Source organism: Ictidomys tridecemlineatus, chromosome 5 (genome assembly GCF_052094955.1).
Source record: "Ictidomys tridecemlineatus isolate mIctTri1 chromosome 5, mIctTri1.hap1, whole genome shotgun sequence".
Lineage (NCBI taxonomy): Eukaryota > Metazoa > Chordata > Mammalia > Rodentia > Sciuridae > Ictidomys > Ictidomys tridecemlineatus.
Genome location: NC_135481.1, coordinates 178,726,443 through 178,747,243, shown reverse-complemented (window position 1 = coordinate 178,747,243; position 20,801 = coordinate 178,726,443). Strand labels below are relative to the sequence as shown.

Sequence of the window (20,801 nt, the reverse complement as noted above, 5' to 3'; positions counted from 1 at the left end):
TATATGATGTCACATCAGGCACAATTCAAAGGAATTTACTTTTGATTTTTAAATTTGTCTTTATTAAGGCATAAATTACATACAGTAAAATATACAAATCTTAAGTATATAGGTTAGCAAATAAGTTAGAATTGTCATTTATATCAAGATCCTAAGCTGGGCAGCGTGGCATACGCCTGTAATCTCAGTGACTTGGGAGGTTGAAGGCAGGAGGATTGCAAGTTTGAGGCCAGCCTCAACAATTTAGCAAGGCCCCAAGCAACTTAGTAAGATCCTGTCTAAAAATAAAAAGGGGGCCTGGAGTTGTGGCTCAGTGGCAGAGCGCTCGCCTCGCACTTGTGAGACCCTGGGTTCGATCCTGAGCACCACATAAACATAAATAAGTGAAATAAAGGTATTGTGTCCAACTAAAAATAAATATTTAAAAAAAAATTAAAAAAAAAAACAAAAAGGGATAGAGATGTGATGTGGCTCAGTGGTACAGTATCCCTGGCACCAAAAACAAACAAACAAACAAACAAACAAATAAATAAAATCCTGAGAAAATTCTTATTACTTTGGGAAATAGAAAAAGGTTGAGTGTTCTACTGTATTTTATATTCATTAGAAACTTTTGTTTATATATACAGTATTGTTAATCTAGAAACTATTAAAACTAAAGACAATATGGAAAAGATCCCCCCCCCCCAAAAATAAAAGATTTTTAGACTGATTAGTAATGTTTTTGAGGAAAAGATGAAAGGTTTTTATTTGATTTTGGTAAAAATAATAGGTAATTTTATTTATTTATTTTTATGCGTGCTGAGGATTGAATCCAGTGCCTCACCAGTACTAGGCAAGTTCTTTACCACTGAGCTACAACCCCAACCCTAAGTAATTTTTTAATATAAAGGATTTCAGAGTATAAAGAGTTGTTGTGGATAATGTTGAACATCGGCTTAGAAGTTCACATGTGGTGAAAAATTAAAAGGAGTGATTTCATTTAAGTATTGAGAGAAATCTTTTGACATTTTCATGCTAACATTCTTAACATTGTATAAAGTTGTGGCTAGAAAATGGCTTGAAAAAAATGTCAGCTGGGTGCGGAGGTGTGGTGCACACCCGTAATCTCTGCACGGCTAGGGATTATAGGGATCCTTTCCCTCAGGCAGGAGGATGGCAAATTTAAAGTCAGTCTGCATGCATCTTGGCCAGGGGTTAAGCCAATTAGCAATATCCTGTCTCAAAAAAAAAAAAAAAAAAAAGGCAGGGGGAGTGGGGGCCTAGGGATGTGTGGCTCAATGGTTAAGTGTTCCTGGGGGGGGAAAAAAACTGTTATTAGATTAAATTGCCTAGAGATAGGTTTTAGACCCTTCTAGTTGAAGAAATGTATGATTTTATGACCCATTTCTTATGATACTGGAATATCCTCTTGGTCCTGTGTTAAGTTTTTTGTTCTCTTTGTCTAGAAAATTAAGATTGCAGCCCTGCGCATGTATACTAGCTGTGTGGAGAAAACTGACTTCGAGGAATTCTTTCTAAGTAAGTTACCATTTAATAATTCTGGACAGGAAAGTGAATCTATTTTTCATTTTTATGGATGCATTTTAATAGGATAGACATTTAAAAAATCATTTGTGAAACAATTTTTCCTGCACAAAGTATATAATACAAGCTGTTTTTCTCTTGGTAGAATAAAAAACAACAGATTAATAGAAATAAATAATTTTTTTTAACAAATTTGGAAAACCCCTACAAATTTGTCTAGTACTTTGACTTTATCATCCTCCTGTACATGTGTCTTTTTTAAGTCAGAGAACTTGTAGTGACCATACCTGTTTTACATTGAGGATGTTTTTTTTTTTTTTTCAACAAACTTTTTTTTTTTTAATATTTATTTTTTTTAGTTCTTGGCAGACATAACATCTTTGTTGGTATGTGGTGCTGAGGATCGAACCTGGGCCGCACGCATGCCAGCGAGCGTGCTACCGCTTGAGCCACATCCTCAGCCCATGAGGATGTTTTAATTAGCATTTAAACAAATTTTTTGGGGGGTAGTTGTGTGTGGACAGCATGCCTTTATTTTATTTGTTTATTTCTATGCAGTGCTAAAGATCAAACCAGTGCCTCACTGAGCTACAGCCCCAGCCCTTAGTTAGCATTTTGACATGGACTTTTTGCCAGTCATTCTTCCTTTGTTTCTAGTTTTTAATTGTTTTAGTCAATTCTGGAGTAAGCCTCAAGATTTTTCTTCTGTTAAAGGACTATTGGTTTAAAAGGCTCATAGAATTTTATTGTTTATAGCTGATTGATAAATTGCTTTCCAAAAGGGTTTTACTAGCTTAGACCTCCCCTGGATGTTGATTTTATCAATACAATATTAATTTTGATGCTATAAACTGTTGTAGCTATTAACAAAGTTATTTAAAATGAGTACTTATGAAATTACTGGAAGAATTAAAACCATTTCCAGTTCCAGTTCCATTTAGAAGGAAGAGCATGCTATAGTATAGCCATTTCCTCAAAAGAGCAAACACCTAGAAGGTTTATGAATCTGATATTGTTTTCTGACCACACATTAATAATGTGTTGCATTAATGTTCATTATTGTATATGTTAGCAATAATGAAGAAAGATAGATGCAGTCTTGATTATTTAATAACTATTCTGTTTTAAAAAATTTTTTTGTAGTCATAGATGGACAGCATGCCTTTATTTTATTTGTTTCATTTTTATGTGGTGCTAAGGATTGAACCCAGTGCCTTACATGTGCTAGGCGAGTGCTCTGCCAATGAGCTACAGTCTCAGCCCCAATAACTATTCTGTTTTTAAAAATCAAACACAAGTTGTTTTATTTTACTGTTTCAGCAGACTGACATTAGAGACTTGAAGTACCATATTCAGTTGTAATCCCAATTAATTGTCCATTTTCCATTTCTTACTTATTCTTCGTCAAAAGCTATAACAATTTCTCATGCAAATCAAAACCACCCTAAGATACCATCTCACTCCAGTAAGATTGGCAGCCATTATGAAGTCAAACAACAATAAGTGTTGGCGAGGATGTGGGGAAAAGGGTACACTTGTACACTGCTGGTGGGACTGCAAATTGGTAAGGCCAATTTGGAAAGCAGTATGGAGATACCTGGGAAAGCTGGGAATGGATCCACCATTTGACCCAGCTATCGCCCTCCTCGGACTATTCCCTGAGGATCTTAAAAGAGCGTACTATAGGAATACTGCCACATCAATGATCATAGCGGCACAATTCACAATAGCTAGACTGTGGAACCAACCTAGATGCCCATCAATAGATGAATGGATAAAAAAAAAGTGGCATCTATACAAAATGGAGTACTACGCAGCAATAAAAAATGACAAAATCATAGAATTTGCAGGGAAATGGATGGCATTAGAGCAGATTATGCTAAGTGAAGCTAGCCAATCCTTAAAAAACAAATGCCAAATGTCTTCTTTGATATAAAGAGAGCAACTAAGAACAGGGAGGAAGAGCATGAGGAAAAGATTAACATTAAACAAAGACGAGTGGGGGGAGAGAAAGGGAGAGAGAAGGGAAAACATATGGAAATGGTAGGAGACCCTCAATGTTATACAAAATTACATAGAAGAGGATGTGAGGGGAAAGGGGGGGAAACAAGGGAGAGAATTGAACAACAGCAGATGAGGTAGAGAAGGATGATGGGTGGGGAGGGGAAGGGGGATAGAAGGGGATAGGAAAGGTAGCAGAATACAACAGTCACTTATATGCCATTAGGTAAAAATGTGAGTGTGTAACCGATGTGATTCTGCAATTTGTATTTGGGGTAAAAATGGGAGTTCATAACCCAATTGAGTCAAATGTATGAAAGATGATACATCATGAGCTTTGTAATGTTTTGAACAACCAATAAAAAAAATAAAAATTAAAAAAAAAAGCTATAACAATTTCTCATTGTAGGATGAATTAGTCCAAAAGGAGGAAATATAATTTCCTACATAATGAATAAACTATTATTATTAAAAGCTATTTTTTTCCTTAAGTGGTTTCTTGAATTCATATACTTAAATATTTCCCATCATGTATACATACATATTTTTTTCTTTTTCTTTTTCTTTTATTTGTGGTGCTGGGTATTGAACCCAGTTCCTTGTGCATACTGAGCTCATCTCCAGTCTTTCTTTTCTTTTTGGGTTCTGGGGATTGAATTCAGGGGCACTCGACCACCTAGCCACATCCCCAGCCCTGTTTTGTATTTTATTTAGAGATATGGTCTCACTGAATTGCTTAGTGCCTCACTTTCACTGAGGCTGGCTTTGAACTTGCCATTCTCCTGCCTCAGCCTCTAAAGCCACCAGGATCACAGGCTTGTGCCACTGCACTTGGCCCCAGTCCTTTTTTTTAAAAAAAATTTTAATTGTAGATGGACACAATACCTTTATTTTTTAAAATTTATTTTTATGTGGTGCTGAGGATCCAACCCAGTGCCTCACATGTGCTAGGCAAGTGATGTACCACTGAGCTACAACCCCAGCCCGACAATTCTTTTTTTTTTTTAATTTTATTTTTAGACAAGATTTTGCTGAGTTGCCCACACTGGTCTCAAACCTGTTATCCCTGCTTCAGTTTCCTGAGTAGTTGAGATTTCAGGTGTGTGCCACCATATCTGGCTGCTCTTTTGAATAAAAACTTCATCCTCAGATATCTATTATTATTTTATTCAACAGTAACTTAAATTTAGTATACTTAATTTAAAAGAATGTTTACGAGCTATTTTGTTTTAATAAGCTCTTCATTATTGAAGGTTCTTTAGCTACTTAGTATTATAGTGTCGAATAATAAGATTATTATTACATATCTAAGTTAATATGTGAAGTTTCAATTCATAGCCTGTTGTAAACTACAAACTTAAGAAAAGTTTATTTTTGTTTTGTTTTCAGAAACAGTTGAGAGCCAGGCCTTGTACCTGTGTTGTCTTTCTTAAAATCTAGAGATTTTCTCACTGTAACATTGCCTGTGAATGAATATAACTGCAGGTTAGGAATTGTGATCTATATTAATAATTTTACTATTATGTTGGTACTAGGGATTGAACCCAGATGCTTTACCTCTGAACCACATCCCTAGCCCTTTTTGTTTTTTGAGATAAGGTCTTGCCAGATTGCTTAGGAACTCACTAAATTGCTGAGGCTGGCCTTGAATTTGTGATCGTCCTGCCTTAGCCTCCTAAGGCACTGGGATTATAGGCATGTGCCACTGCGCCCAGCATACTTGATTATATTTCAATGAGAGCCACATCTGTGAGATGTGTGTTAGTGTTGTATAAACTATGCTATGGTGTATATATCTCAGCGAGCTTTGTCTTAGCTTTGTCATTCAATATAGTTGTCTAAGGTGTCAGTAAATATTTCAGTGACACCCCTCTAGGGTCTAAGATTTTCTAAGACTTAGAAAATTGCCCTTAAAGACCAATAGTAGTTCATTTGTAGTATACTCATCTTTATCATTCATGGGTAGGTTAAGTTTTAAAATCAAACCAAAGTGGTTTCAAGTACAGCTAGTGAATAAAAAGGGAGCAAATTTGGAAAGTACCATCTGGAGGCAAAAGATTAAAAAAAAAAATCTTTAAAATAATGAGAATTTCTTGTCGCTTGGATTCTATAGAGTAGGCCAGGCAAGTTTAGAATCAGAAAAGGAAACACACAAACACACACACACACACACACACACAAACACATATCCTGTCACACCTTTACATTGGCCATTGTTCACTCTGATGTTCGATTTTGTAGGGCTTACCTTTTAGAGTCCTGAGACTTGAGAGCCTCAGGCAACTGGCCAGCATTATCCTTCCTCAGCAAAAGTGAAGCCAGAGCCCTTTCTTGAGGATTATATGTGAGTGAGTTGTTTACTCACAATATGTTATGCCTGTCAAACTTCTGGACAGTCTCTCACAAAAGAGTTATAGACTCTCTGTCATTTCACAGCCTTGGCGTTCATAGGTTTAAATCTAGAGAGTTAGATATTGGGGATTCTGAGTGATAAGATACCTTAGTAGCTTCTGTTCTTTTCTTTCATTCTTTTTTAAGTTTAATTGAATTTAATTGTTGAAAATAAATAGATTTTCTTCTCTGATTACAAAATTATTGTCAAAAGTTTATAAAAAAATGGATGTTTAGAGAATTCATAAATATTGGAAAGCAGCACATTTTTTAAAAAATATATTTTTTAGTGGTATTTGGACACAATACCTTTATTTTATTTATTTTTATGTGGTGCCTTTGTGAGGCCAGTGCTGTACTGCTGAGCCACAACCCTAGCCTCTCTCTATGCAGCACATTTTTTATAACAAGTGTTAAAATGAAAAAATTTTTTTTCAGCTACTGTTGTTTCTAATATGAGCAACTGCTTTTGTTTCTAAGATGTTTGAATAATGCCCCTTGCCCATCATAATCGAGCAATACTTGCCTACAATACATGGCAGTTTTCTGACTGGTGTTAGGAGATCAGTTCTACTAAGAGCAGTTTGGCCAGGCGACGTGGTGCACGCTTGTAATCCTAGTAGCTTAGGAGGCTAAGGCAGGAGGATCTTAAGTTCAAAGCCAGCCTCAGCAAAAAGTGAGGCACTGGGCAATTCAGTGAGATCCTGTCTCTTAAAAAAAAAATAAAAAAAATAAGGCTGGGGATATGGCTCAGTGGTTGAGTGTCCCTAAGTTCAATCCCGCGTACAAAAAAAAAAAAAAAAAAACAACTAGAGTAGAGGTGGCCAATCAGTAAAACTTATTTAATCCCACACCATTGCCTGCAGAGTTTTTGTCATTAGTCCTTAAGAAGCTGATTACCTTGGAGAGGAGAAGCCTTAATTAATAAGTTCTTAGTTCAAAACTCAGTCAAGGTTCACCCCTGTCATTTTTTTGATGCAATCTTAACTATTAGTAAGGATTTTCAAAGATACTTTAAACCCTAATATTTAAATAATTTATTGTAAAACAATAACAAGTATTTTTTGAGTGCCTATTAAATACAAACCATTTCATTAAACATTTTATGGGCCTTAGCTAATTAATCCTCACAAAGACTGTTTAAGGTAGGTTATCTTATTCTCCCCATTTATACAGAGAAGACAGCTGAGGCACTGAGAGGCTAAATAACTTAACCCAGAGTCATGTAGCAAGTAAGGGAAAGAGTCAAGGTTTTGAACCATACAGTCTGACTCTGTGTGTGTGTATATGTGTGTGTGTGTGTGTGTGTATAATTTATTTATTTTTGTACTGGGGATTGAACTCAGGGGCACTTGACCACTGAGCCACATCCCCAGCCGTATTTTGTATTTTATTTAGAGACAGGGTCTCACTTAGTTGTTTAGCACTTTGCCATTGCTGAGGCTGGCCTTGAACTTGTGATCCTCCTGCCTCAGCCTTCTGAGCTGCTGGGATTAAAAGTACCCAGCCTGACCCCATATTAAAATGTGTTAATATTGCCTTCCTTCAACAGTAATGGATTATTTAAATTTTTTTTAACTTGGTGTAAAGAAAGGAAGTGTACCTAGTCTCAGAAAATAATGCTCCATATATGCGCTGGAGGAATGTGATCATTGCAAAGGCTTTTGCAGGTTTTAATTTTGAAATATGTAAGGACTTTTGGTCGAGCTAAAGAATCTGCTTTACTTTTGTGTTGCTCACAGTCAGCCTTCATTGGTGTTATTTTTAGGGCTTTTCTCTGTGGGTTTCTGTTTCAACACCAGTGGGTACAAGGACTCAATCATGTACCAGCTCTCTTCTCATCGTCAGCCCTGAGCTGACCCCAAGAAGGGGAAATTGTGACCCAGGTCCAGCTGCTGGCCTGTCTGTCTGTCTGTGCTTTCCAGTCTAAGTGCTGATTCCCTCTCTGAGAAAATTGGAAAGGCTCCTGGAGGCTGCTGAGAAGCTTTGATGTAGAGTTAGCAGTTGAACAGATTGTCCTTTAGAAGCAGCCAAATTTCATTTTCCAGATTGAAAGACAGACTTCCAAGAAAACTTTTCTTTTTAATGTTTTGTTCTAGCATCCAAGAAAAGACCCAACTTCAGATCCAGGCTTGAGAGTTTCTCAGGGCTATTCTGGTTCTAGGTGGAGGGCTGTTGGCCCACTCTCAGATGGCGTGTGTCTTAATAGCTGAGCCTGGCCAGGCCAGCCTTCACCTCCCTCCTGCTGGGCTCAGAGAGGAAGTCCACTTGACAGCTGCAGGGCACCTCCCAGTAGGCTCTCCAGAGTATTTTGGTGTCACTTAGTGACAGACCTGGATTCAAACCCCAGCCCTGCCACTAGCATCTTAATATTGTGGCTGCCCGCAAGTCACTTAGTCTTTCTGAGTCTGTTTCCTCACCTCTAAAGAGAGGATTACAGTGCTTCCCTCCAGGTTTAAAGTGAAGATTAAGTGTGATAATATATTAAGATGACTAGTAGTAGACCTGGCATGTAGCATGAGCCCTGTTGGATGTTGGTTTCCCTTCTTAGGCAGTTAGAGTAGCAATTAAAAACACAGTATTTGGGCCAGGCATTGTGATGCATGCTTGTAATCCCAGTGACTCAGGAGGCAGAGGCAGGTGGGTTACCAATTTGAGGTCAGCCTGGGCAATTTAGTGAGATCCTGTCTCAAAATAAAAAATAAAAAGGGTTGGGGATATAGCTCCATAGTAGATTCAATTTCCTGTACCACACACACACACACACACACACACACACACACACACACACACTCCCCACCAAAAAGAGCATAGTATTTGGAATCAAGCAGATGTGAATTTGATGCCAGGTGTCTTATTTCATGGCTATATGACTTTGAGCAATTATCTTAATCTCTCTAAGTTTTCTCACCTGTCAAATGAGGATAATATCAATTCTTACCTAATAGGGTTGTTGGGAGGATTGGTTGAGCTAATACATGTGAAGCACATAATGTCTGGCACATAGTAAACCCACAATGAATTTCTGCTCCTTATTAGTATTGGTAGTGTTAGTGTACCTCAAAGGATCATGCCTATGTTTTTATCTCCAAGTGATCCCTATTCATTATCATTTAGTAATTGTATACCTCATCAATTGCTGAAAGAGAATTCGACTTCTTTCTTGAGTCATTGCTCCAAAGGATAGACTCTGCCAGAAGTGTCCACATTTCTCAGATTCTCTTGCTTCTTCATCCTTTTGCTCCAGCTTTTCTCCTTGTCATGTAATAAGGAGGGCACATTCAGTGGGAGATCCCTTTTCCAGCCAGAAACATTTTAGAGATCTGAGAATTGAGAGGCTTGGATGTTTGATCACAGATCTGATTTGTGGGATCTGAAACCAAGAAGAAGCCCTGCCCAGTTTTGTCATTCCTGGGGGTGATGAAAGCCTTTGATTAGGTAAAATCTGCTTTCTTGTTCAGCTACAACTCTCAAGAATCCCACTTTTTTCTCCTGGTTATTTGGGTAAATCGTTAAGTATAACCATGACCACACCACTGGGTCACCTTAAAGAAGATAAGAAAAGGAGACCAGAAAGGCTTAAATTTCTCAGTAAGGCTACAGTGGAAAAAAAGATGATATTTGAGTAGAGTAGGGGAGGTGGTCTTCGCTTAGATTTTTAGAATTCAAGCCCATGGGGCTGGGGATATGGCTCAAGTGGTATTGCACTCCCCTGGCATGAGTGCAGCCCGGGTCCGATCCTCAGCACCACATACAAACAAAAATATTGTGTCTGCCGAAAACTAAAATGTAAATAAAATATTTAAAAAAAAGATTACAGATCAGGGCTGAGAATATAGCTTAGTCTTATTAGTGCTTATTAAAAAAAAAATAGAATTCAAGCCCAGGAAGGGAAAATACTATAGAATCATGTGGAAGTTGGAGGGTATCCTAGGGACTATCTAGGCCACCTTGTGCAAAATGAGAAAACTGAGACTGAGAGGAAGGACGTGATTTGCCCAAGGCCATATAGCAAAGGCTGAAACTAGAAAGCTGGAATACTGTATGCAGTACTCTTTCAACCCATGGTCTTGCCTTATGTTTCCACCACTCTTCTCTGTAGTAGCATAATCTGAGAGTACTACACTGCCAAATATTTTCATTGAACAAACCCTTACCAGTATTTTAAATATAATTAATATGCTTCATCTAAATTCTCACATTTATGCTTTATTATTATTTTCTAGGGTGCCAGATGCCTGATACTTTCAATTCATGGTTTCTTATAACCCTACTTCATGTTTGGTAAGTGAGCAATTTAAATGAAGGAACCAATTTTTTTTTTTTTTTTTTTTTTAAACACTGCTGACTTGTAAGGTATGGCCTTCTGAGGGCCTGATTATGTGAAATGGCAGTTGTTCAGACATGAAAAATTGTTCCTTTCATTTTAATAACTGGTGTCTTGAAGCACATTTTTATTAAAGGTCAAAGCATAGGCCCAGAAAGAAACTAATATTTGTAGGATTTTTTTGAAAGAACACCTAACCCAGTGAACAATGCTATCAGTATCTCTAAGGGACTCTATGAGCTTGGATGGAAAGTTCTCTCCCTTGGCTGTTTTAGGAAAAGTTCACATTTACGTAAAAGTGGTTTGAATTGTGAGAAACCGTGGTCATTTTCACTGCTGGTCATCAGAAACCCTATAACAAATTATAGCACTGACATTTACGCCTGTACCTCCAAAATGTGCATACAGGTTAGATTCATGCCAGGTTTGTTGCGTGTAAAAATATTTGACACCTTAAACAGTATATTTTTTCTTCAGGTATGAAATAAGTAGCCAAAGAAAATCAATTTTTCATCTACTGTTACACAGTATTAAAGGTCAGAGGGATATAGTAGTCGTTGAAGTGGGGGGCTGGGGAATGTATTTTCAAACTGCCAGATCTTGGGGAAGTACATTCTGGAGAACCACGTTTACTGCTTTGACCATAGTATCTGAGGATCTGGGCAATGGCCGCCCTGTCAAAAGGACCCTTGTTTGAAATTGCCTTCAGCTGAGCCTTGCATCACATTGCTGACTACTATATAAAGACTTTTTGGTTTTGATCACTTCTGAAATGTTTCGTTTAAACTCACACCATCACTGAGTTTGGCTAAGGTGCCTAGGGTGGCATTTTATTTTGTGTTATTTTTTCATGAGTTGTTAGTTTATTGAATGCACTATGTCCTGAGAGCACTTTGCTTGGATTCTCAAGAATCTCCCAGTGTAATGGGGGAAACTAAAACATGTAAAATGATCTGTTATAATTTGAAATGGCTAAGTTCTGTAATAAATGTGAATAAGTAGTGATGTTGGGATCACAGAGAAAGCTGCAATATCAAATCCCTTCCTAGCTTTACCTGTTATTCTTTGAAATGTGCTATGGCTTTTAGGTGGCTGAGAAGGCACACTGTCTTCCTCTGCTCTTTAAGGTGAAGGTTAGGGAGAGGGTGTGGAAGGGAAGCTGGATATAGTGAGAGGAAAACTACTTTTTCAAGAGCCGAGGACTGCAGAGGTGGTACTGTAGAATTACTCACTGGAAAGGTGGGAGGGTTGAGTGAAGGCTAAACTGTTCCCAGAGGAGCTCAAAGATAATATTCAGACCCTGTATAAAAGACTCTTTATTGCTCATATAGCTAGGGGTATCAAAGTTGGTAGAGGGAGTGGATGGCAAAATAAAATATATAATCCCTATGACCACATCCCAAGGTCAATACCTGACTAACAGCAGCTGGGAGAACCTTGAAACTACTTGTAGTTCTTTAAAGTTTCCAAATTATGCTTACTGAGACTTCATTACTGAGGCTGGTTAAATTTCACAGAGGAGTGGGTGTACCACCACCAGTTAAGCAGGGGAGGGAGGCTTTCTGCTTCAGATCTACACTTGCTCTCCCTTTTACCCTCTCCCTTGCCTTTAGTTCTGATTATCTGCAGGTGTTGGGGGAATGAATCAGTAGCTTAGGACCTACTATGTGTTCAAGACCATGGGGTGTTGGAAAGGCTTTAACAGTCTGTGTTCAAGAAACTTTAGTTCAGTCGGAAGCAGACAAAGTATGGGATCAAACTGGATGATACACAGTCCATACTGGATGATAATAGAGTGCTGTGTGCAGGGCACAAGCAGGTGCTGTGGTACACAAATTCGGATTTGGAGGCAGCAAGTCAGAGGGGCATTGGATAAAGGGTAGCTCAGTAGCAGAGGTAATATTTGAGATATGCCACAAAGTGGGAGTAGAATTTCTGTCAGAGCAAGGGAGGGCTTGTTAGGTTAGAGATTATCAAGAGCAAAAGCCAGAACACATACAAGAATATGGAATGTTTGAGGGCAGCCAGTTTGGGGAGGAATGTAGTGGAAAGGTCACCATAAAAGTCATCAAATGCTACCAATCGTGCTGTGAGCCTCCAAGAAGAATAGGAGAACTCTCTAAGAGATACAGGAGTGATGGATCTATCTCAAATCTATAGAGAAGTTGTTCTTTGAGCTCTGTCCTCTTTGCTTGAGGCTCCAGGAGTGTAAGCAAGGAATAGCCAATTTCCAAATTTTAGGGCTCAGTAGACTTCCTAGAGGTATGGGGATTGAAATACCTCTTGGAGGTAGGGCTGTGAAGGAGAGGTGGGGAAGCTTTGAAAACAGTCATAAAAATAGAAAGACTTCCCTAACCCTCTCAAACAAGACCAAAATCAAACTCCTAATAAATAAAAATATCCTGGTAGCAGACTTTCCAGAGTGTTTGTTTGTGTTCCCAAGGGTGATGGTTCCCTGTAGACTCCTAGACTAGGGACAGAATTTCTCACATCCTGTTAGGTCTCTGGAAGAAGAGTATATGCTTTTTCTGTGAATTGGGATTTAGGACTGGGACCCTTCCAGTTCCTAGAAGGCCGTTATCAGTTGTGTATTCATGTGAGCTTGCAGTCGTAGTGACTATGTGTCCATTGTCTTTGCTGAACAAGATTAGAATTGACTGTGGCTGCTGAAAACTGCTAGGATGCTGAGTTATCCAGCATCCCTATGAGGACCTGATAAAAGCACCCCTCCTCCTTTTTTCCTTATCATGGCCAGTGGCATTGTGAATCCATTCAGGTGTCTATACCAAAAACCTGCAGTTCTTGACTTTTCCTTCCCATCCCTTTACCTGTCACCTAATTCAAACTTTTTTTGACCCTGAGCCGTAGTTACATGCATTTTACTTTGTGACCCACAGTGCATATGGGTATCTTAGAGTAAAGTTTTATAAAACTTACCTTTACAGTGTTGGGTAATCTCTGATGTTTTATTTGGCTTCTGGCTTCCTGCTCCCCATTCCATGGTCTTCTCATTCCAACTTGGATCCCCCTCCTCTCTCAAGTTTTTTAGCATGGCATTTCTGTCCCAGCAGATGTGCTGCCTCTACTACTCTTAATTGGTGCCATTCTGCAAGTTTCTTCTCTGTGAAAGGCCCTTCTCCTTTCTTCCCTCCACTTGACAAACTCCAGTTTTTCCTTTAATATCCAGTTAAGGTGTTATCTTCCCTTTGAAGTTTTCCCTTCCCTCTGAAGTTAGTTCCTCTTCTTGTTCCTTTTGTACATTTTTTTCCATTTTAAAAAATTAAATTTGTTTTAACTGATATATTAAAACATAAAAGTTGTACATACACATTAATGTTCTACTTTGATACCTACATGTAAGCATTATTTTGATATGCTACATGTATATGTTGTATAATGTTTAAATCAGGTTAAGCATATCTCTCAAACATTTATGCATTTATCATTTCTTTATGGTGAAAACTTTTAAAATCCTTTCTTTTAGCTTGTGTGTTGCTGGGATCAAACTCAGGGCCTCATGCTCTCTAGGCAAGCATTGTACCACTGAGCTACATCACCATCCCTCTTCTAGTTTTTTAAAATCTATAGTTTATTACTATTATCTCTAGTCATCCTACTGTGTAATAGCACAACAGAACTTGTTCCTTTCTAACTGTATCTTAGTACCCATTTCCCTAACCTAATTTAATTGGGGAGTGTATTTGGGAGAACTTCACTGCAAAGGTGACATTTACACTGACACTTAAAGGATGAGTAGAAGTAAATGAAAGAGTGGATGAGAAAGCACTCCAGGTGGAGGGATCTACTGGTTTTCAAACTTCTTACTAGCAGAGTTCTTTTTAAAAATGAAATCTTATGCTCAATCATAGTTATATAAATAGATAAAAGGATTGCTACTTGGGTTGAAGGAGGTGGACTTCTCTGTACAACATGCTTACTATAAAAGACCCTTAAGTACCTCCATGGAAACTCAGATGATACTTTAAAAACCATAGACCCAGGGGCTGGGGATATGATACTTTAAAAACTACAGATCTAGAGGCTGGGGATATTGCTCAGTTGGTAGAGTGCTTGCCTTGTATGCACTAGGCCCTGGGTTTGATCCCCAGCAGCACAAAATCAAACAAACCAAAAAACCCCACAGATCTAGTTCAATTTCCTCATTTACAAATGAGAAGACAGTTTTGGAAATTGTGGATTTCTCACAGTCCACTTAATCAGAGTGGAATATCTAAGACAAATCCAAAGCTAACTATGTGAACTGCTCCTTCTGCAATGCTTTAATTCCTGCTTCAGTGTCCTCTCTTGGTGGCCAAGCTGCTGTGGGTCTCTTACTCTGAATGTGAACAGAATAGTAGGCACTTATTGATCCCAAGCTGTATGGCAGGCACTGTACTTCTGTATCTTGGTAAATCCTGAAAATGATATGGGGATCCTATAGTACAGATCACATGGGAGCACAGGGAAATGCCTGAACTGGTTGAGAACTTTTGCATTGGCCTTCTGGGGGCTAGAACCATAGGATATGAGCTTGAGGAGTTATTAGGATAGGAATAAGTCATGTCATTGTAAACTACTTTTTAAGAAGTTTCTGTAGAAAAAGATCCATATCATGCACTGGATTTTCCAACTCAGCATTGGGCAGAAAGCCTTCCCCAAATGGGCCCTCACCATTGGGGTGGCCTTCATCTGAAAGGAGACCTCCCCATTTGGAAAAGAAGGGTCCACTCACACTCTCACCTTTGGCTCCAGTGGGAGGAGGAAGAGGCTCAAAGGGCCCGGAGAATCCTCTGGACCATCCGACTAGCAGTGAAAGAAGAAAATCCAGCTGTGATAGGTTCACTGATCTTCAGAGAACACCTTCTGGCACTGGGCCCCTGTCGCCTTCATGGGAACAGGCCGGCAAGATGATAATCCCTCCGCCAGGCCAATCATATTCTTCTGATCCACATCTTCCTCTACAAAGGCAAGGTGGATGTTATTCAAATTGTGGTAGACCATTGGGACCAGCAGAACTCAGAAGTTCTAATATGCCTCCTTTGGATAAAGGGGATGGGCCTATGTCTTCACAACGGCAATCCAGTAGAGAGGAGACCATAGTCGATCTCTGGGACTCTGATGTGCCTGAGTCACCTCTCCCTGCTGAAAACCAAGCAACTGGCTCTGGCTCTGTTTTTGCACCTTTCCCTCCAGTCAGAGGTGCCTTGTTTCCAGTAGACCTAAGGAGTCAGTTCATGACAAGAGGACCTTTTTTTCCTCCACCTCCTCCAGGAAACAGGTATGGAGCACCTGGAGATTATTTTCCACCAGGCCCACCACCCCCTCCATTTCCAATGCGAAATGTCTACGCAGGGAGGTGTTTTCCTCATGACCTTCCCCCAAGAACTGGATTTGCTCCCCCCACCCCTGCATTCTGAAAGTAGAAGTAAGTTCCCTGCAGGGTTCCTTCACCTGCAAATGAGCCTACTACTCAACATCCAGAACCACAACAAGAAACCTAATGTTTTTGCTCTCTTCAAAAGGAATTTGACTTATCTCTCATTTTTAGTTTTTAAGTAACTGCTTTTACTTAAGTAAGTGACTATACTTTTGCTCCAATTGAAGCTAAATGGAACTCTAATTCTTATGATAGTGTTTTGTAAATAAAGATGGTTTAAGTATGAAAAAAAAAAGAAGTTTCAAGTAACAAAGTAAGATGAGAAGATGATCACTAGAGGGATGGTAGGAAAGCATTTTGTTGCTTTTTATTTTAAGATGGGGAAACACCAGAATATTTTATAAGCTAAAGTGAAGAAGCCTCTGGGAAAGAAGAGAAGGAAGTAAATTGTGGGGGTGGGAAGGGTTGGAAAGCAGATGAGTGCCAGACTCAGTCCAGCTAGAGAACTGCCCAGGCAGATGCTGGCAGCTTTTGCAGGGGGCTCTTTAAAACCACCAAGGCAGTTTTGATGTAGTTGTAGGGCATTTAGGCTCCTGCCAGATTCCAGCAATCCAGACCTGCCATATATGGTATTCCCTGGCCATGTGCGTATCCTCTTTCTCCCTCCCTCAGCCACAGTTGCTCTGTTCACATACCCACACTATAGCTTCCCCCTTTTGCCCCAAATCAAAGGCCTATACAGCAGCACTATATCAGCTTTGTATAATGTAAGTGCATTGGTTCCTGCTACCCAGGAGCTTGTTCTTCATAGTGGATCCAACAGGCAGGCCACAGGTGTAGCTCTTAGAGGTGGCTCATTGTTGGGTGAGATGGCTCCAGAATGTGCCTCCCCCACACTTATCTGTTTGCTTACAGACTGTCTATTGCTCCATGCTCCCCCCACAGAATGGTTAGACTTTGTGGAGAGGGAGTTTAGGAATCCAGATGGAGATAGCCATGTACATAGCCCTGGGAAAGAGTCAGTGTGCCAACTCACAAATAAATGAACCATTCATTAGCACACTGCTAGGGCTTGAGTGTGGCCATGTAGGCTCTGCTTTCTTGGCCTTGGCTGGTGACAGAGTAAGGGAAACAAGCTTTGTGAAAAAGTCCCTTTTGGGATTCCTTCATAGCAGCCAGTGTGACAAACCTGCCCAAGCGCCCACTGATCTTCATTGAATTCAAAATTAAAATCCTCTTGGAGCAGGTCATAAACTACCATGTAGGCAAAGCAAGGCCAAAACACAACTGGCATTGTCAGAGCGCCCAAACAGAGCAAGTGAGACAGGATGCTCAGAGCTGCCAATACGTGGCAGGAGGTCAGCATCAAGAATAACAGAAATTCTTCCCTTGCAGTCTGAGGCCAAGGGAAGGAAGTTGTGGCTAGGAAATACTCCCATTCCTTTTAACTCTGCAGACAGTGTTGTTGTTTTACCAGTTGTCTTATTTAGTGGGAAGAGACTCCTGGTGTTGTACTGTCACCGAATGGAGGAAACAGTATTGGAGACATTGTGGCTTGTGGGGGTGGAAGGAAGCTGAGGCTTCATTGTAGCTCTTCCTTTCTCCTTTGTGGGACCTTAAGTTACTTAAGCTCCTCAGTTTTCTTTTCTGTGAAATGGGAACAGTTCTAATGGTTTAATGATTATGTAGATTGAGAGACAATGAATATAAATACACCAAATCTTATATTAGAGGACTTATTAAGTGATAGTGCTCATTATTATTATGTCACAAGGCAAAGTCAATATCTTTAGCCTTTTATTATTTGAGATTCCTAGTCAAAGAGTTTTTCTTCCTTTGTCTCCTGTCTCTCTGCTTTGCCTTTTGGAGAGATTAGGGAACCATCAAATTGAAGGCTTGAACACTCCTCTTTTTTTTTTCTTTACTTTGCTAGCTGGGTTGTTTGCCTTCCTTATATGTAAAAGAGATCAGTATTATTTATGAGCCACTGGGATCACTGAGAGACAGAATAGAACTGTGAAGCTTAAAACTTCAATAATAAATTGTAGGTTTTAGAACATCAAACTTGGGAGAAGTAATTGGAATTGTTCCTAAACAGAGAATAACTTATGCACAGATTAAGTATATTCAGAATAGATGCTTACTTGTTAATGTAATTAACAAGTAAGCATCTATTCTGAATGCAGACTTAATCTATATCTAATAGATTAATTAATTAATTAATTAATCTAATAGATCATTTACTTATTAATGAATGGTTAAATTAATTATTTAATATTATGATCTTATTGTTAATCTCTTTTTAATGTTTATTTTGCATTCTTTTTTTTTCCTGCTGAGAATTGAACCTAGGATATTTCACGTGCTCCATTATGCCCAACTCTATTTTGCTTCTTAAGGGCAATGTTTATGTTTTAGCATGGAAGACTCCCCTCCAAAAGAGTCCTGAAATTATGAAGTTGACTCAGTGGCAAAATATGATTTGACTTGTCAACCTTTAACACACATTTATTATGAGAAATGCATTCACTGAATGAAATGAAGTAGAGCTCTTCTATTCTTTTGTTTAAACCTAGTATTCTTGGCCTGGAATCCCAGTGACTCAGAAGGCAGGAAGACTGCAAGTTCAAGACTAGCCTGGACACCTTAGTGAGATTCTGTCTCAAAATAAAAAAATAGAAAGGGCTGGGAATATAGCTAGCTCAGTGACTTGTGAACCCCTTGGTTTAGTCTTTGGTAACACATACATACACACATTAAAAAAACAAACAAACAAACAAAAAAAAAAACCCCAAAACCTAGTATTCTCAATTGTTGGCTAGCTTACTAATGACTTAAAATGTTGATTTTGTATCGTCAGATGTGGCAAGTGTTGGCTTTATTTTGCAGTGAGATCTAGAATCCTAAAGTCTTTGTTTGGGTTAATCATTCTGAATTTGTTTTATCATTTTTCCTTTCACCTTCCAACATGCCTTAATATTCACTGGATGGTTCAGGCTGTCCTGATAACTTTTTTTGCCGGGGGGTGTGTGGGGGGGGCAGTAATGGGCTGGACCCAGGGCCTCATGCATGCTAGGCAAGTGCTCTACTCTTATACTCAGCCAAGCCTCATTTTCTCTCTCTCTCTCTCTCTCTCTCTCTCTCTCTCTCTCTCTCTCTCTCTCTCTCTCATCTTATTTTATTTTTACTTTTTGCCATATGGGTATTGAACTCAGGGGCACTCTACTGCTGAGCTCCAGCTCCAGTCCTGGTAAATCTTAACTGTATTTTGCCATACAGTTGTTTTTGAGTTGCAGTGGGTAGATTTACCCTGTTCTATTGCTGTGCCATTTTTGTGTGCATGTATGTGTATTTCAAATAAATTTTTGATTTCCCCCTTTCCTGTTAGACAGCCAACAGTTACTTTTTTGTTTTGTTTTGAGACAAGGTCTCATATGTTGCCCAGGCTGATCTTGAACTCCTAAGCTCCAATGATCCTCCTACTGCACCCTCTTGAATAGTTGGGACTACAGGTGTGCACCCTCATTCCTGGCTATATTTTGTCGTTATAGACATGCTTGCCTAAAGTTAGCTAGTCTTTTCTCTTCTGATATGCTATTTCTAATGTGATGTTTGTTTTGAAACTTAAATTACTGCCCTTGTGAGGATTAAGTAAAAAAATACAGTAAAAGGGTTCTGGTGGGTTTGTTCTAGTTGTTCAAGAAGGCAAACACAATATGACTGTGGGATCATATTGTGTAGGTTCAGACCTCAGCTTTGACATATGAATGGGCTACTAGGACTTGGTTTTCTCAGCTGTGAAATGAGACTGTAGGAAATAGTAGCCTCATAGAATTATAAAGATTAAATGAAACATGTCCAAAGCCCTTAGTCTAGTGTCTGGCACACAGTTGCCTTTATTGTTAATTATAGCTCTTGTTCATTTTTACTATTTAAGTTTTTTTTCTTTAGTCATTTTTAGAATAGGAAAATTTGCAGATGAACTGAATTAAGCCTAGATCAGATGTTACCTTAACAATTGTTGTAAATTAGTAAAAATCTATTATCTCTGGTGTTCATAAAAGACTCCGTTGGGACAACTGTGGTATCTATGGATGAAATAGAGTTGTAATTGAGCTCTCTTCACTTCCATCTTATATGATAATATATAAGGTATTTCTCAATGTAAAAATAATGTATGTAGAATGTTGCCATTGTGAAAAAAGGGAAAGAAAAGAAGCTTCCCATTTATGTAAAAGGATGAATAGGTATTCACCCAGGAGGGATTCCTAAGAAACTAGTTACTATGATTGGCTGGGGGAGGAAAGTAGCAAGGAGACTTTGTTTTTATTACCTTGTACACATATTACCTGTTCACAACAGTTGTTAACAGAGAAAGGAGTAGACTGTGATAAGCTTCAAGGTCAAGTAGTCTAGGAATTGGCCTTCAGCCTCTTGTCTGGACTTCCCAGGAGGCTGGCTGTCCAGCTGTGGGCCCAACCTTCAGCTCTGCTTTTCCCTTGAATGGGATAAACACAAGTGTTCTTCACAATAGGACTATTTTTCTGTCCTTCATTACATAAAGAATGTGATTCACAAACTTAGGGCAAAAATTAATTGAGCTTTTAGAAACTGAATAGTGCTGGTGATTGAACAGCTCTGAGGATTGGATCTTATTTTCCTAGAATTCATGGGAATCATTAGCACACTAGCTGTTGTTAGAAGAAATGATTCCTAATTTTTTTTTTTTTTTAGTTTTAGATGGTCACATTACCTTTATTTTATTTATTTTTATGTAGTGCTGAGGATTGAACCCAGTGCCTCATGTGTGCTAGGCAAATAAGTACTCTACCACTGACCTACAGCCCTATCCCCCTCCTGGTTTGGTTTAAAACTTAAGCTGAAATTTTGCTCTAGAGCTTTATATTTGAAAGTGTTTTGTATCAATCAAATATCCATCAAACTAATTTGCTACATTGTTTTAGTAGTAATTCACATTTTCCCTCCTTGCATTTGGCTTCAATTCATATTTTCTTAACTGTTAGGTGCAGGTTATAACAAACTTTGCTCTCAAAAGGCAGTGCTGTCTTCAGTGAGTGTCTTTGGATCAACAGCTCTGATTACCATTGTTCTTTTAAAGCAAATATTCACCAAAGTTGTAATTTTTTAGCCCTGGTGACATTAATATTTAATTGCAGG

At 38.8% G+C, this 20,801-nt stretch overlaps 1 protein-coding gene across 2 annotated transcripts in view; it reads left to right on the top strand.

The window, feature by feature from the left end:
* Uqcc1 (ubiquinol-cytochrome c reductase complex assembly factor 1) overlaps nt 1-20,801 on the top strand; it is a 91,594-nt gene that overhangs the window by 23,235 nt on the left and 47,558 nt on the right. For both annotated transcript variants that reach the window (XM_005329890.5, XM_040274177.2), the window contains exons 5-6: nt 1,449-1,521; nt 10,146-10,203. In XM_005329890.5, coding sequence (XP_005329947.1) covers nt 1,449-1,521; nt 10,146-10,203 — 131 coding nt within the window. The remainder of the gene's footprint in view (nt 1-1,448; nt 1,522-10,145; nt 10,204-20,801) is intronic.